This window comes from Ascaphus truei, chromosome 3 (genome assembly GCF_040206685.1).
Source record: "Ascaphus truei isolate aAscTru1 chromosome 3, aAscTru1.hap1, whole genome shotgun sequence".
Taxonomy (NCBI): domain Eukaryota; kingdom Metazoa; phylum Chordata; class Amphibia; order Anura; family Ascaphidae; genus Ascaphus; species Ascaphus truei.
The window spans coordinates 438087872-438105337 of record NC_134485.1 but is presented as its reverse complement, the minus strand read 5'-3'; the positions used below and the strand labels follow the sequence as shown (position 1 = coordinate 438105337).

General features: G+C 61.0%; 1 protein-coding gene across 1 annotated transcript in view; it reads left to right on the top strand.

Moving 5' to 3' along the window:
* SLC22A15 (solute carrier family 22 member 15) overlaps window positions 1-17466 on the top strand; it is a 121686-nt gene that overhangs the window by 45023 nt on the left and 59197 nt on the right. The window contains exons 4-7 of the mRNA XM_075593276.1: window positions 9249-9413; window positions 10481-10610; window positions 13682-13827; window positions 14127-14269. Coding sequence (XP_075449391.1) covers window positions 9249-9413; window positions 10481-10610; window positions 13682-13827; window positions 14127-14269 — 584 coding nt within the window. The remainder of the gene's footprint in view (window positions 1-9248; window positions 9414-10480; window positions 10611-13681; window positions 13828-14126; window positions 14270-17466) is intronic.

The following is a 17466-nucleotide window of genomic DNA, read 5'->3' as shown; positions in this document are numbered from 1 at the left end:
GTTACAGGCGAGGGGGCACGTTACAGGCTAGCGCGTTACAGGCGAGGGGGCGCGTTACAGGCTAGCGCGTTACAGGCGAGGGGGCGCGTTACAGGCGAGGGGGCGCGTTACAGGCGAGGGGGCGCGTTACAGGCGAGCGCGTTACAGGCGAGGGGGCGCGTTACAGGCGAGCGCGTTACAGGCGAGGGGGCGCGTTACAGGCGAGCGCGTTACAGGCGAGTGCTTTACAGGCGAGCGCGTTACAGGCGAGGGGGCGCTTTACAGGCGAGGGGGCATGTTACAGGCGAGCGTGTTACAGGCGAGGGGGCGCGTTACAGGCGAGGGGGCGTGTTACAGGCGAGGGGGCGCGTTACAGGCGAGAGGGCATGTTACAGGCGAGCGCGTTACAGGCGAGGGGGCGCGTTACAGGCGAGGGGGCGCGTTACAGGCGAGGGGGCGCGTTACAGGCGAGGGGGCATGTTACAGGCGAGCGCGTTACAGGCGAGGGGGCGCGTTACAGGCGAGGGGGCGCGTTACAGGCGAGGGGGCATGTTACAGGCGAGCGCGTTACAGGCGAGGGGGCGCGTTACAGGCTAGCGCGTTACAGGCGAGGGGGCGCGTTACAGGCTAGCGCGTTACAGGCGAGGGGGCGCGTTACAGGTGAGCGCGTTACAGGCGAGGGGGCGCATTACAGGCTAGCGCGTTACAGGCGAGGGGGCGCATTACAGGCTAGCGCGTTACAGGCGAGGGGGCACGTTACAGGCGAGCGCGTTACAGGCGAGCGCGTTACAGGCGAGGGGGCGCGTTACAGGCTAGCGCGTTACAGGCGAGGGGGCGCGTTACAGGCGAGCGCGTTACAGGCGAGTGCGTTACAGGCGAGGGGGCATGTTACAGGCGAGCGCGTTACAGGCGAGGGGGCATGTTACAGGCGAGCGCGTTACAGGCGAGGGGGCATGTTACAGGCGAGGGGGCGCCTTACAGGCTAGCGCGTTACAGGCGGGGGGGCACGTTACAAGCGAGGGGGCGCGTTACAGGCGAGGGGGTGCGTTACAGGCGAGGGGGCGCGTTACAGGCGAGGGGGCGCGTTACAAGCGAGGGGGCATGTTACAGGCGAGCGCGTTACAGGCGAGGGGGCGCGTTACAGGCGAGGGGGCGCATTACAGGCTAGCGCGTTACAGGCGAGGGGGCGTGGGGCAGGTGAGGGGGCATGTTACAGGCGAGCGCTTTACAGGCGAGCGCGTTACAGGCGAGGGGGCACGTTACAGGCGAGCGCGTTACAGGCGAGGGGGCGCGTTACAGGCTAGCGCGTTACAGGCGAGGGGGCACGTTACAGGCTAGCGCGTTACAGGCGAGGGGGCGCGTTACAGGCTAGCGCGTTACAGGCGAGGGGGCGCGTTACAGGCGAGGGGGCGCGTTACAGGCGAGGGGGCGCGTTACAGGCGAGCGCGTTACAGGCGAGGGGGCGCGTTACAGGCGAGCGCGTTACAGGCGAGGGGGCGCGTTACAGGCGAGCGCGTTACAGGCGAGTGCTTTACAGGCGAGCGCGTTACAGGCGAGGGGGCACGTTACAGGTGAGCGCGTTACAGGCGAGGGGGCGCGTTACAGGCGAGGGGGCGCGTTACAGGCTAGCGCGTTACAGGCGAGGGGGCGCGTTACAGGCTAGCGCGTTACAGGCGAGGGGGCGCGTTACAGGCTAGCGCGTTACAGGCGAGGGGGCACGTTACAGGCTAGCGCGTTACAGGCGAGGGGGCGCGTTACAGGCTAGCGCGTTACAGGCGAGGGGGCGCGTTACAGGCGAGGGGGCGCGTTACAGGCGAGGGGGCGCGTTACAGGCGAGCGCGTTACAGGCGAGGGGGCGCGTTACAGGCGAGCGCGTTACAGGCGAGCGCGTTACAGGCGAGGGGGCGCGTTACAGGCGAGCGCGTTACAGGCGAGTGCTTTACAGGCGAGCGCGTTACAGGCGAGGGGGCACGTTACAGGTGAGCGCGTTACAGGCGAGGGGGCGCGTTACAGGCGAGGGGGCGCGTTACAGGCTAGCGCGTTACAGGCGAGGGGGCGCGTTACAGGCTAGCGCGTTACAGGCGAGGGGGCGCGTTACAGGCTAGCGCGTTACAGGCGAGGGGGCGCGTTACAGGCTAGCGCGTTACAGGCGAGGGGGCGCGTTACAGGCTTGCGCATTACAGGCGAGGGGGCGCGTTACAGGCGAGGCGGCATGTTACAGGCGAGGGGGCGCGTTACAGGCGAGGGGGCGCGTTACAGGCGAGGGGGCGTGTTACAGGCGAGCGCGTTACAGGTGAGGGGGCGCGTTACAGGCTAGCGCGTTACAGGCGAGGGGGCGCGTTACAGGCTAGCGCGTTACAGGCGAGGGGGCATGTTACAGGCGAGGGGGCATGTTACAGGCGAGCGCGTTACAGGCGAGGGGGCGCATTACAGACGAGGGGGCGCGTTACAGGCGAGGGGGCATGTTACAGGCGAGGGGGCGCGTTACAGGTGAGCGCGTTACAGGCGAGGGGCGCGTTACAGGCTAGCGCGTTACAGGCGAGGGGGCGCGTTACAGGCGAGCGCGTTACAGGCGAGGGGGCGCGTTACAGGCGAGGGGGCATGTTACAGGCGAGCGCGTTACAGGCGAGGGGCGCGTTACAGGCAAGCGCGTTACAGGCGAGGGGGCACGTTACAGGCGAGGGGGCATGTTACAGGCGAGGGGGCGCATTACAGGCGAGGGGGCGCATTACAGGCGAGGGGGTGCGTTACAGGCGAGGGGGCATGTTACAGGCGAGCGCGTTACAGGCGAGGGGGCGCGTTACGGGCGAGCGCGTTACAGGCGAGCGCGTTACAGGCGAGGGGGCATGTTACAGGCGAGGGGGCATGTTACAGGCGAGGGGGCGCATTACAGGCGAGGGGGCGCATTACAGGCGAGGGGGTGCGTTACAGGCGAGGGGGCATGTTACAGGCGAGCGCGTTACAGGCGAGGGGGCGCGTTACGGGCGAGCGCGTTACAGGCGAGGGGGCGCGTTACAGACTAGCGCGTTATAGGCGAGGGGGCGCGTTACAGGCTAGCGTGTTACAGGCGAGGGGGCGCGTTACAGGCTAGCGCGTTACAGGCGAGGGGGCATGTTACAGGCGAGGGGGCATGTTACAGGCGAGGGGGCATGTTACAGGCGAGCGCGTTACAGGCAAAGGGCGCGTTACAGGCTAGCGCGTTACAGGCGAGGGGGCGCGTTACAGGCGAGTGCGTTACAGGTGAGGGGGCATGTTACAGGCTAGCGCGTTACAGGCGAGGGGGCATGTTACAGGCGAGCGCGTTACAGGCGAGTGCGTTACAGGTGAGGGGGCATGTTACAGGCGAGCGCGTTACAGGCGAGGTGGCATGTTACAGGCGAGCGTGTTACAGGCGAGGGGGCGCGTTACAGGCGAGGGGGCGCGTTACAGGCGAGGGGGCATGTTACAGGCGAGGGGGCGCGTTACAGGCGAGGGGGCATGTTACAGGCGAGCGCGTTACAGGCGAGGGGGCGCGTTACAGGCGAGGGGGCATGTTACAGGCGAGGGGGCGCGTTACAGGCGAGGGGGCATGTTACAGGCGAGCGCGTTACAGGCGAGGGGGCGCGTTACAGGCGAGGGGGCATGTTACAGGCGAGGGGGCATGTTACAGGCGAGCGCGTTACAGGCGAGGGGCGCGTTACAGGCTAGCGCGTTACAGGCGAGGGGGCGCGTTACTGGCGAGGGGGCGCGTTACAGGCGAGCGCGTTACAGGCGAGGGGGCGCGTTACAGGCGAGGGGGCGCGTTACAGGCTAGTGCGTTACAGGCGAGGGGGCATGTTACAGGCGAGCGCGTTACAGGCGAGGGGGCGCGTTACAGGCGAGGGGGCGCGTTACAGGCGAGGGGGCGCGTTACAGGCGAGGGGCGCGTTACAGGCGAGGGGCGCGTTACAGGCGAGGGTGCGCGTTACAGGCTAGCGCGTTACAGGCGAGGGGCGCGTTACAGGCGAAGGGGCGCGTTACAGGCGCGTTACAGGCTAGCGCGTTACAGACGAGGGGGCGTGTGGGGCAGGCGAGGGGCGCGTTACAGGCGAGCGCGTTACAGGCGAGGGGGCGCGTTACAGGCTAGCGCGTTACAGGCGAGGGGGCGCGTTACAGGCGAGGGGGCGCGTTACAGGCGAGGGGGCGCGTTACAGGCTAGCGCGTTACAGGCGAGGGGCGCGTTACAGGCGAGTGAGTTACAGGCGAGGGGGCATGTTACAGGCGAGCGCTTTACAGGCGAGGGGGCGCGTTACAGGCGAGCGCGTTACAGGCGAGGGGGCGCTTTAAAACCAGGGGGCATGTTACAGGCGAGCGCGTTACAGGCGAGGGGGTGCGTTACAGGCGAGGGGGCGCGTTACAGGCGAGGGGGCGCGTTACAGGCGAGGGGGCGCGTTACAGGCGAGGGGCGCGTTACAGGCGAGGGGCGCGTTACAGGCGTGGGGCGCGTTACAGGCGAGGGGCGCGTTACAGGCGAGGGGGCGCGTTACAGGCGCGTTACAGGCGAGGGGGCGTGTGGGGCAGGCGAGGGGCGCGTTACAGGCGAGGGGACACGTTACAGGCGAGCGCGTTACAGGCGAGGGGGCGCGTTACAGGCGAGGGGGCGCGTTACAGGCGAGGGGGCGCGTTACAGGCTAGCGCGTTACAGGCGAGGGGGCGCGTTACAGGCTAGCGCGTTACAGGCGAGGGGGCGCGTTACAGGCGAGCGCGTTACAGGCGAGGGGCGCGTTACAGGCGAGCGCGTTACAGGCGAGGGGGCGTGTGGGGCAGGCGAGGGGGCGCGTTACAGGCGAGGGGGCGCGTTGGATAGGTGAGGGGGCACGTTATAGGCGAGCGTGTTACAGGCGAGCGCGTTATAGGCAAGGGGGCGCGTTACAGGCGAGGGGGCGCGTTGGACAGGTGAGGGGGCGCGTTACAGGCGAGCGCGTTACAGGCGAGGGGGCGCGTTACAGGCGAGGGGGCGCGTTACAGGCGAGGGGGCGCGTTACAGGCGAGCGCGTTACAGGCGAGGGGCACGTTACAGGCGAGGGGCACGTTACAGGCGAGGGGGCATGTTACAGGCGAGCGCGTTACAGGCGAGGGGGCGCGTTACAGGCGAGGGGGCATGTTACAGGCGAGGGGGCATGTTACAGGCGAGCGCGTTACAGGCGAGGGGCGCGTTACAGGCTAGCGCGTTACAGGCGAGGGGGCGCGTTACAGGCGAGGGGGCGCGTTACAGGCGAGGGGGCGCGTTACAGGCGATGGGGCGCGTTACAGGCGATAGGGCGCGTTACAGGCGAGCGCGTTACAGGCGAGGGGGCGCTTTACAGGCGAGGGGGCGCGTTACAGGCTAGTGCGTTACAGGCGAGGGGGCATGTTACAGGCGAGCGCGTTACAGGCGAGGGGGCGCGTTACAGGCGAGGGGGCGCGTTACAGGCGAGCGCGTTACAGGCGAGGGGGCGCTTTACAGGCGAGGGGGCGCGTTACAGGCTAGTGCGTTACAGGCGAGGGGGCATGTTACAGGCGAGCGCGTTACAGGCGAGGGGGCGCGTTACAGGCGAGGGGGCGCGTTACAGGCGAGGGGGCGCGTTACAGGCGAGGGGCGCGTTACAGGCGAGGGGCGCGTTACAGGCGAGGGTGCGCGTTACAGGCTAGCGCGTTACAGGCGAGGGGCGCGTTACAGGCGAAGGGGCGCGTTACAGGCGCGTTACAGGCTAGCGCGTTACAGACGAGGGGGCGTGTGGGGCAGGCGAGGGGCGCGTTACAGGCGAGCGCGTTACAGGCGAGGGGGCGCGTTACAGGCTAGCGCGTTACAGGCGAGGGGGCGCGTTACAGGCGAGGGGGCGCGTTACAGGCGAGGGGGCGCGTTACAGGCGAGGGGGCGCGTTACAGGCTAGCGCGTTACAGGCGAGGGGGCGCGTTACAGGCTAGCGCGTTACAGGCGAGGGGCGCGTTACAGGCGAGTGAGTTACAGGCGAGGGGGCATGTTACAGGCGAGGGCGTTACAGGCGAGGGGGCGCGTTACAGGCGAGGGGGCGCGTTACAGGCGAGCGCGTTACAGGCGAGGGGGCGCTTTACAGGCGAGGGGGCATGTTACAGGCGAGCGCGTTACAGGCGAGGGGGCGCGTTACAGGCGAGGGGCGCGTTACAGGCGAGGGGCGCGTTACAGGCGAGGGGGCGCGTTACAGGCGCGTTACAGGCGAGGGGGCGTGTGGGGCAGGCGAGGGACGCGTTACAGGCGAGGGGACGCGTTACAGGCGAGCGCGTTACAGGCGAGGGGGCGCGTTACAGGCGAGGGGGCTCGTTACAGGCGAGGGGGCGCGTTACAGGCTAGCGCGTTACAGGCGAGGGGGCGTGTGGGGCAGGCGAGGGGCGCGTTACAGGCGACGGGGCGCGTTACAGGCTAGCGCGTTACAGGCGAGGGGGCGCGTTACAGGCGAGCGCGTTACAGGCGAGGGGCGCGTTACAGGCGAGGGGGCGTGTGGGGCAGGCGAGGGGGCGCGTTACAGGCGAGGGGGCGCGTTGGATAGGTGAGGGGGCACGTTATAGGCGAGCGTGTTACAGGCGAGCGCGTTATAGGCAAGGGGGCGCGTTACAGGCGAGGGGGCGCGTTGGACAGGTGAGGGGGCGCGTTACAGGCGAGCGCGTTACAGGCGAGGGGGCGCGTTACAGGCGAGGGGGCGCGTTACAGGCGAGGGGGCATGTTACAGGCGAGCGCGTTACAGGCGAGGGGGCGCGTTACAGGCGAGGGGGCATGTTACAGGCGAGGGGGCATGTTACAGGCGAGCGCGTTACAGGCGAGGGGGCGCGTTACAGGCGAGGGGGCATGTTACAGGCGAGGGGGCGCGTTACAGGCTAGCGCGTTACAGGCGAGGTGGCGCGTTACAGGCGAGGGGGCGCGTTACAGGCGAGCGCGTTACAGGCGAGGGGGCGCTTTACAGGCGAGGGGGCGCGTTACAGGCTAGTGCGTTACAGGCGAGGGGGCATGTTACAGGCGAGCGCGTTACAGGCGAGGGGGCGCGTTACAGGCGAGGGGGCGCGTTACAGGCGAGGGGGCGCGTTACAGGCGAGGGGCGCGTTACAGGCGAGGGTGCGCGTTACAGGCGCGTTACAGGCTAGCGCGTTACAGACGAGGGGGCGTGTGGGGCAGGCGAGGGGCGCGTTACAGGCGAGGGGCGCGTTACAGGCGAGGGGCGCGTTACAGGCGAAGGGGCGCGTTACAGGCGCGTTACAGGCTAGCGCGTTACAGACGAGGGGGCGTGTGGGGCAGGCGAGGGGCGCGTTACAGGCGAGCGCGTTACAGGCGAGGGGGCGCGTTACAGGCTAGCACGTTACAGGCTAGCGCGTTACAGGCGAGGGGCGCGTTACAGGCGAGTGAGTTACAGGCGAGGGGGCATGTTACAGGCGAGGGCGTTACAGGCGAGGGGGCGCGTTACAGGCGAGGGGGCGCGTTACAGGCGAGGGGCGCGTTACAGGCGAGGGGCGCGTTACAGGCGAGGGGCGCGTTACAGGCGCGTTACAGGCGAGGGGGCGTGTGGGGCAGGCGAGGGGCGCGTTACAGGCGAGGGGACGCGTTACAGGCGAGCGCGTTACAGGCGAGCGCGTTACAGGCGAGGGGGCGCGTTACAGGCGAGGGGGCGCGTTACAGGCTAGCGCGTTACAGGCGAGGGGGCGCGTTACAGGCTAGCGCGTTACAGGCGAGGGGGCGTGTGGGGCAGGCGAGGGGCGCGTTACAGGCGAGGGGGCGCGTTACAGGCGAGCGCGTTACAGGCGAGGGGGCGCGTTACAGGCTAGCGCGTTACAGGCTAGCGCGTTACAGGCTAGCGCGTTACAGGCGAGGGGCGCGTTACAGGCGAGTGAGTTACAGGCGAGGGGGCATGTTACAGGCGAGGGCGTTACAGGCGAGGGGGCGCGTTACAGGCGAGGGGGCGCGTTACAGGCGAGCGCGTTACAGGCGAGGGGGCGCTTTACAGGCGAGGGGGCATGTTACAGGCGAGCGCGTTACAGGCGAGGGGGCGCGTTACAGGCGAGGGGCGCGTTACAGGCGAGGGGCGCGTTACAGGCGAGGGGCGCGTTACAGGCGAGGGGGCGCGTTACAGGCGAGGGGCGCGTTACAGGCGAGGGGCGCGTTACAGGCGAGGGGCGCGTTACAGGCGCGTTACAGGCGAGGGGGCGTGTGGGGCAGGCGAGGGGCGCGTTACAGGCGAGGGGACGCGTTACAGGCGAGCGCGTTACAGGAGAGGGGGCGCGTTACAGGCGAGGGGGCGCGTTACAGGCGAGGGGGCGCGTTACAGGCTAGCGCGTTACAGGCGAGGGGGCGCGTTACAGGCTAGCGCGTTACAGGCGAGGGGGCGTGTGGGGCAGGCGAGGGGCGCGTTACAGGCGAGGGGGCGCGTTACAGGCGAGGGGGCGCGTTACAGGCGAGGGGGCGCGTTACAGGCGAGGGGGCGCGTTACAGGTGAGCGCGTTACAGGCGAGGGGGCGCGTTACAGGCTAGCGCGTTACAGGCGAGGGAGCGCGTTACAGGCTAGCGCGTTACAGGCGAGGGGGCGTGTGGGGCAGGCGAGGGGCGCGTTACAGGCGAGGGGGCGCGTTACAGGCTAGCGCGTTACAGGCGAGGGGGCGCGTTACAGGCGAGCGCGTTACAGGCGAGGGGCGCGTTACAGGCGAGCGCGTTACAGGCGAGGGGGCGTGTGGGGCAGGCGAGGGGGCGCGTTACAGGCGAGGGGGCGCGTTGGATAGGTGAGGGGGCACGTTATAGGCGAGCGTGTTACAGGCGAGCGCGTTATAGGCAAGGGGGCGCGTTACAGGCGAGGGGGCGCGTTGGACAGGTGAGGGGGCGCGTTACAGGCGAGCGCGTTACAGGCGAGGGGGCGTGTGGGGCGGGCGAGGGGGCGCGTTACAGGCGAGTGCGTTACAGGCGAGGGGGCGCGTTACAGGCGAGGGGGCGTGTGGGGCAGGCGAGGGGGCGCGTTACAGGCGAGCGCGTTACAGGCGAGGGGGCGTGTGGGGCAGGCGAGGGGGCGCGTTACAGGCGAGGGGGCACGTTGGACAGGTGAGGGGGCACGTTATAGGCGAGCGCGTTACAGGCGAGCGCGTTATAGGCGAGGGGGCGCGTTTGACAGGCGAGGGGGCGCGTTGGACAGGCGAGAGGGCACGTTACAGGCGAGCGCATTACAGGTGAGGGGGCATGTTACAGGTGAGGGGGCGCGTTACAGGTGAGGGGGCGCGTTACAGGCGAGCGCGTTACAAGTGTCCCCATCTCGCCCCTGCAGGTCTGGCTCTGGACGTCCTCTTCTCGCTGCTGAACGCGCTCGCTCCCTCCTTCCGCCTCTTTCTCCTGACGCGGTTCCTTGTCGGGCTGATGAACGGCGGGATGTCGCTGGTGGCCTTTGTGCTGCTCAATGAGTACATTGGGGCCACCTACTGGTCAATCGCAGGTAACACATCACACCCGGTCCTGTAATACCCTCACGCGGCTCCTCCCCCCTCCCTGTTGTACCCTCACGCGGCTCCTACCCCCTCCCTGTTGTACCCTCACGCGGCTCCTCCCCCCTCCCCATTGTACCCTCACGCGGCTCCTCCCCCTCCCTGTAATACCCTCACGCGGCTCCTCCCCCCTCCCCGTTGTACCCTCACGCGGCTCCTCCCCCCCTCTCCGTTGTACCCTCACGCGGCTCCCCCCCTCCCCGTTGTACCCTCACGCGGCTCCCCCCCTCTCCGTTGTACCCTCACGCGGCTCCTCCCCCCCCACGTGTACCCTCACGCGGCTCCCCCCCTCCCCGTTGTACCCTCACGCGGCTCCCCCCCCTCCCCGTTGTACCCTCACGCGGCTCCTCCCCCCCTCCCCGTTGTACCCTCACGCGGCTCCTCCCTCCCCGTTGTACCCTCACGCGGCTCCTCCCCCCCTCCCCGTTGTACCCTCACGCGGCTCCTCCCCCCCTCCCCGTTGTACCCTCACGCGGCTCCTCCCCCCCTCCCCGTTGTACCCTCACGCGGCTCCTCCCCCCCTCCCCGTTGTACCCTCACGCGGCTCCTCCCCCCCTCCCCGTTGTACCCTCACGCGGCTCCTCCCCCCCTCCCCGTTGTACCCTCACGCGGCTCCTCCCCCCTCCCCGTTGTACCCTCACGCGGCTCCTCCCCCCCTCCCCGTTGTACCCTCACGCGGCTCCTCCCCCCTCCCCGTTGTACCCTCACGCGACTCACTCCCCCCCCCCATTCTACCCTCACGTGGCTCACTCCACCCCCCCCGTCGTACCCTCACGCGGCTCACTCCCCCCCCCCCCGTTGTACCCTCACGCGGCTCACTCCCCCCCCCCCGTTGTACGCTCACGCGGCTCCTCCCCCCCCCCTTTGTACCCTCACGCGGCTCCCCCCCCCATTGTACCCTCACGCGGCCCCCTCCCCCCCCCAGTTGTGCACTCACGCGGCTCCTCCCCCCCCTTCCCGTTGTACCCTCACGCGGCTCCCCCCGGTGTGCCCCGTCACCTCTCTCTCTGTGTCCCAGGCTCGGTGGGGAGTCTCTGCTTCGCTCTCGGCATCGTTCAGTTTGCCCTCATTGGATATTTTGTTCACTCATGGAGGCTCCTGGCAATCCTGGTGAATGTGCAGGGAGTGTGCGTGTTACTGCTGTCACTGTGAGTATATGCAGGGAGTGTGCGTGTTACTGCTGTCACTGTGAGTATATGCAGGGAGTGTGCGTGTTACTGCTGTCACTGTGAGTATATGCAGGGAGTGTGCGTGTTACTGCTGTCACTGTGAGTATATGCAGGGAGTGCGCATGTTACTGCTGTCACTGTGAGTATATGCAGGGAGTGTGCGTGTTACTGCTGTCACTGTGTATATGCAGGGAGTGCGCATGTTACTGCTGTCACTGTGAGTATATGCAAGGAGTGTGCGTGTTACTGCTGTCACTGTGAGTATATGCAGGGAGTGTGAGTGTTACTGCTGTCACTGTGAGTATATGCAGGGAGTGTGAGTGTTACTGCTGTCACTGAGTATATGCAGGGAGTGTGCGTGTTACTGCTGTCACTGAGTATATGCAGGGAGTGTGTGTTTTACTGCTGTCACTGTGTGTATATGCAGGGAGTGTGCGTGTTACTGCTGTCACTGTGAGTATATGCAGGGAGTACGCGTGTTACTGCTGTCACTGTGGGTATATGCAGGGAGTGCGTGTGTTACTGTGAGTATATGCAGGGAGTGCGCGTGTCACTGTGTGTATATGCAGGGAGTGTGCGTGTTACTGCTGTCACTGTGAGTATATGCAGGGAGTGCGCGTGTTACTGCAGTCACTGTGAGTATATGCAGGGAGTGTGCGTGTTACTGCTGTCACTGTGAGTATATGCAGGGAGTGCGCGTGTTACTGCTGTCACTGAGTATATGCAGGGAGTGCGCATGTTACTGCTGTCACTGTGAGTATATGCAGGGAGTGTGCGTGTTACTGCTGTCACTGTGAGTATATGCAGGGAGTGTGCGTGTTACTGCTGTCACTGTGAGTATATGCAGGGAGTGCGCGTGTCACTGTGAGTATATGCAGGGAGTGCGCGTGTTACTGCTGTCACTGAGTATATGCAGGGAGTGCGCATGTTACTGCTGTCACTGTGAGTATATGCAGGGAGTGCGCGTGTTACTGCTGTCACTGTGAGTATATGCAGGGAGTGCGCGTGTTACTGCAGTCACTGTGAGTATATGCAGGGAGTGCGCATGTTACTGCTGTCACTGTGAGTATATGCAGGGAGTGTGCGTGTTACTGCTGTCACTGTGAGTATATGCAGGGAGTGTGCGTGTTACTGCTGTCACTGTGAGTATATGCAGGGAGTGTGCGTGTTACTGCTGTCACTGTGAGTTTATGCAGGGAGTGTGCGTTTTACTGCTGTCACTGTGAGTATATGCAGGGAGTGTGCGTGTTACTGCTGTCACTGTGAGTATATGCAGGGAGTGCGCATGTTACTGCTGTCACTGTGAGTATATGCAGGGAGTGTGCGTGTTACTGCTGTCACTGTGAGTATATGCAGGGAGTGCGCATGTTACTGCTGTCACTGTGAGTATATGCAGGGAGTGTGCGTGTTACTGCTGTCACTGTGAGTATATGCAGGGAGTGTGCGTGTTACTGCTGTCACTGAGTATATGCAGGGAGTGTGCGTGTTACTGCTGTCACTGTGAGTATATGCAGGGAGTGTGCGTGTTACTGCTGTCACTGTGAGTATATGCAGGGAGTGCGCGTGTTACTGCTGTCACTGTGAGTATATGCAGGGAGTGTGCGTGTTACTGCTGTCACTGTGAGTATATGCAGGGAGTGCGCGTGTTACTGCTGTCACTGTGAGTATATGCAGGGAGTGTGCGTGTTACTGCTGTCACTGTGAGTATATGCAGGGAGTGTGTGTGTTACTGCTGTCACTGTGAGTATATGCAGGGAGTGCGCATGTTACTGCTGTCACTGTGAGTATATGCAGGGAGTGTGCGTGTTACTGCTGTCACTGTGAGTATATGCAGGGAGTGCGCGTGTACATATGTAATGAAATGCTGGCTGCTGATATGCGTGCATGTGTATTTATCTCCATCGTCCCCCATGGCAGTACACACAATGTAATTTATACCCCTCCTCCTGCGTGGTGGAACCTCCCCCTGCGCCCTTAGCCATGTTTTCCTAGCGGTGTGTGCATACCGTTCTCTCAGACATTAGAAGACTTACCGGGTCCCTGCAGTTGCTGGGTGAACTCCCGGCGGTTCCGGTCACTCCGCTATGGCGCGTGTACCAGCAGCATCCTCTGAGGAGGTCTGTAAATGCAGCCTGGATTAGCTGGTCTGATACAGCCTCTGTAAGACCGATCCCTCCACCATATACATGTTTCCCAGAAAGAGGTCCGCTGACCCAGGTCCGTTTCCAGCCTCCTGAGCCAGTCATTGGTCCATGTGGCATCAGCAGTCACTTCCTGTCCAAACCGGAATGGGCATTTCCTGTATAGTATGCTCATCGGAGGGGCGTGTAAGGAGTACGGTATGATGGCCCCTTTCTGGCAGACCCGCATTAGTCCTTGCTGCTGCTTCCTTAAGCTCTTTTATGTCATGTATATTATTCGTGTCGTATTATTATGCCCCAATGCGTCTCCTGAGCACAGGATGGAAACAGTCACATGAACAGACTGAAGTTAAACCAAGGAAACCTGCACGACCAAGCAGCGTGCTGCTATCTGTGCCTTATGCGAGGGGAAATGACCTACTCACTATGACAGAAAGGTTTGCCCTGCTGGTATTAAGGCAATTTCAGAAATCATCCGTCTCAGAGACTTTTCAGGTTGCCAGATTGGCTCACAAGAAAATTAGGTTTCCCTCTGCGGTTTCTCATGTTCAGAGCAGCTGTCGCTCTGATTGCAAGAATCTTCTTCAGAGGAGGAGGCCGTGATTATAATGGCGGCCCGTGGGCACTATAAATGAGGCCTTAGAGATATTAGAAAAGGTCAACGTGGAAATTGTAGATAAGCTCTTCAAAGTTACGAGAGAGGTTGTAGGACACTGAAGATGTCGGGCAAGATCTTAACACGATGGACTGTGTGTTCTTTGGCTCTCAGAAACTAGTAAGGGTTTTTGTGTCCATTAAGTGGTCAGGGATATCATGGGTAATGAGTGGCTACATCCGGACGAGAGGTCTTCCATCTGGAAGTGTTCTGAAAGGAAGTGCCCCTTCTCTTATCATGATACTAAACACCAGGACGTCCTTACAAGGCCCGAATTACAAGGCGGACCCGACCACTATTCCCCGGGAAGATGGGTCTTTTGAGAATGTCATGGATAAAATAACAGAATCTGCCTTAAATAAACCGTCTTCCACTTTTAAGACCTTGGATTCCATGGTCCGTACCATGAAATGATGGATGGCCCAAACAGAGGAACAGCTGTGAGCTGGTGTTAACAGGCAAAGTATCCGGAAGGATTTTGTTCCTGTAAAAGAAGTCGCAGGTTTATGTGTGACGCCAGGTTTACGATCCTGGCTGCGGATACATTTTCTAACAGGCACTTTCTCTCCCCTTTTCAGGGGATACGTTGTTCGGGGAGTCACTGGACGCCATAACGGCTAAGGCTATAGGTGGAAGATCATATTTTTTTTTGCCTCAGGACAAGAGGTCAAGAAGCTTTAAATGTCCTTTTCTGGACAGACGCTCATTTAGGGACTCCAGAGCTTAGAAACCTGGAAGAACGTCCCAGACTGGGGAAGCAACAATCCCGACACGACCCAAAATCTTTCCTAAGAAATCCGCTTTCTGAAAATCAGCAGGTCCCATACCTGAAGTCTTCTCGAGTAGGGGGAAGACTATCGCTCGCACTTACCAGGGAAATCAAATATCTCTGCGGACTTCTCATCACACAATCCACCCAGGGGAGTGGGTCTCTAAAATCAGAGGTGTTCAATCACGTGACCTCCAGTCGGGGGATCCCAGCAATGAACCTGATGGCAACAGGACAAAAAGCAAAACTCCGGGTCTTTTCTTCTCGAAATCTCAATCAAAGAGCGACCTTTACTGGAACAATGGGGATACAATTGTGTATATTCCCACAAGTATACATCATTGCCCCTCAGCCCATAATCCAGAGAGTTCTGACAAAGATCAGGAGAGAGAAAGTAGCTCGTTACAGCCCTGTTCTGGCGAGAAAGCCCATGGTTTGCAGCCCCTGCTAAAGATGTCCCTGGGAACTCATTGGAGCTTCTTCCCCCTTCCCCCCCCCCCCCCACCCCCCCCGCCTGATCTCCTCACGCAGGGCCAATAAAGCATCCAAATCCAGCACTCCTTGCCTTGCGGCATGGAGATTGAGCAGCAGAGGCTTCTGGGAGTTGTAGTCCTGTTGCTGTTCTCACAGTCATTGGCTCATTACCAGCAGCAAACACCAGAGAGGGGGTTGTGAATTATCAAGGGGGGTTACATACATACATACAAAAAGCACACCATATATATGTAGCCTAGTGCCCCTGGCTATGTGTTTCCCAGCCCTGGCATGCAAGTCCTGGTAAGTGGAGGCAGTGTCAGGGTTAAAACCCTCCGCATGGCCAGGATGTGAGTCTGTTGGCACATTAGCAAGATTGTTGCCATAGCCAGATGGCAGTTGGGAGGCATGCCTATGGAGGGAGAGTTTAAGGTGTCACATGTAGTATGGTGTGACACCGACACCTCCTCTAACACCTGTCCAGTCTGGGGCAGGGTCTTTAACCCCTCCCCAGGTATATAAGAGGCTCTTAACCCAAATTTAGTAAGACGATTCCAGGATGTAGCCTGCTCCCCAGTGAGTGAGGCGGGTTCTGCCTTACCCCATCAGTGAGTAAGCGAATGGCAACAAGCCTCAGGGGCCGCAAGCCCTTGGGGGGGGCCTAGTCAGGGAATGACCGAGATGCAAGATGTAATGTGATGGTCGTGTGAGAAGTACCTCTCTTACAAGAGACGGAATCGGGTACCTGGGAACCTGGCCCACCAAATAAAAGGTGAACGGTTCCTCTGTGTCGTTACTGGAAAAGCGGGTTCCTGTGGGGAATACCATCTGCCTCCCACATCTACCCTGCAGGATGGAGGTGCTGCACTGACTAAGTACCAGCCTGTCCCGTTGCTATTCCCACTACCACCGCAGAGACTCTGGCTTCCTGGCTTACAGCAGGTGAGCTAACCAGCACCGGTCGGTATACACGTAATAGGCAGACCTGCCGTAAGAGGCGGGGGGGGGAGGGGGGGTGTTACATACTGCACCGACACACTTTATTCGAGCAAATACCCGGTATGTACCTGGCAGATACCTGGAATGCGCCGCTCCTCACCTCTGACAAGCCCCGTTGCATTTGCCTTCCCAGCCTGGGTTCATGCCTGGCTGATGGGCGGCTGATCTGTTAAATGATAATGATTAGGATTTAATAGGCTGCAATGCTTCGCGTGTCTACCAGATGGCATAAATTCATGAATTGTAATGCAGTATATATATATATACTGTGCATTATTGCAGCCAGCGGGAATAAAATGCTTCAATCCCTGCTTGGAAAATACCTCAATGCACTCGGGCAGAAAACAGTCACAAACCTCAATACACCGCGGTATACCCGAATTCGTGGGACTAGCCAAGCTCGAATAAAGTGTGTCGCCAGTGTATACATACACAGTAAATGAGATATTGTCCCTTATGTCGTCTGTGTCCAATGTAGCCGCCCCTTAGACTCCTGTTATTTCCGGCAATGTGTTGGATCTCTATTATCTGCATGGCGTGTAGTGGCATTGCAGGCCTGAGAAGGGGGACACGTGTGTGTGTGTGTGTGTGTTACAGAAACAGGCCTCCCGGATGTATATATAACACACAAGAGCACCTTGCTCTCCATGCATAAGGCCATGGTGACTCAGCCCGTGCGGGTGCTTTCCCTGGCCTGGGGCGGGGGGCGGGCCACAGAGCTGGTTCGCCCTCATTGGGCAAACCGCTCACATGACCAGCCCTGCGCTCGCTCCCGTGAGCGCCGAAACTAAAAAAATGTAAGAGCTACGCCTGCGGACGCGAGCCCCTGCTAAAGCCGCTCTCATTTGCGGCTGCAGGGGCTCACTGACAAGCGTCAGCGCGCCTCAGCACGGGTCAGCGGATAAGCGCTGACCATGGACTCAGCCTAAGAGAGATACAATGACCGGTGCAAAGGGACGAGATGATGTGAAACACCACAAAGTGGCCACAAGGGGTCACCAGAAAGTCCCTTAATGTTGCACACTAGTAATGGTATAGTAATTGAAATTGTGCCCTTTGTATTCTCCAACGTCTTAGCGTGAAAATACACCGTCTGCCAACTCTGGACGACTCCAACCTCCGGAGGATTTACCACACTCTTATAGCGCTGATGACCTGGGAAAACAAAATGGCGGACGAGCTCGGGAGAAGACAGTAATTGAGTCAGACAACCAGTGAAGCTTTGTCAAAAACTGTTCTTTCATTTATTGAAGGTCTACAGCCAGTTTATATAGCAAACTTGAGCATAGAAAAAAACACAGATATGAGAACATACTTCCCCTTTTACTTCACAGTCTGTCTATCTCAGCAAAATGACAGTTAGACAGTTTATGTGTCTGAGAAAGGGGCTCACTACCGGGTTAGGAGGCCGTTAAGGGAAATGTCAGCATGTTCTGTAATGCATTCTTGTGTAACTTATGCCCAGTATGGCTGAAGACAAGTTCCTGTTTTCTACAGGGCAAAAATAAGTCTGAATAAGTCTGAACAAACACAGTTCAGCTAAAGATAAGTAGGTGACAGGTAAAGTCACATTCTCAGACCTGCCTGCACAGCACAATTGGCATATGGCATATGGCATGTGATTAGTTCCTGAGACTTAAACGTTAGTACAGAATAGTTATAGAAAAATGGTTATCCAGCAATCAAATGGAGTCCCCCCTTATATGCACATTTACAATCCCCCCTTTTGTCATCACAAAATGACAATTAACCTCTAGGATATGGGGGTCTCGTATTGGATTTGAATGTTATCATAAT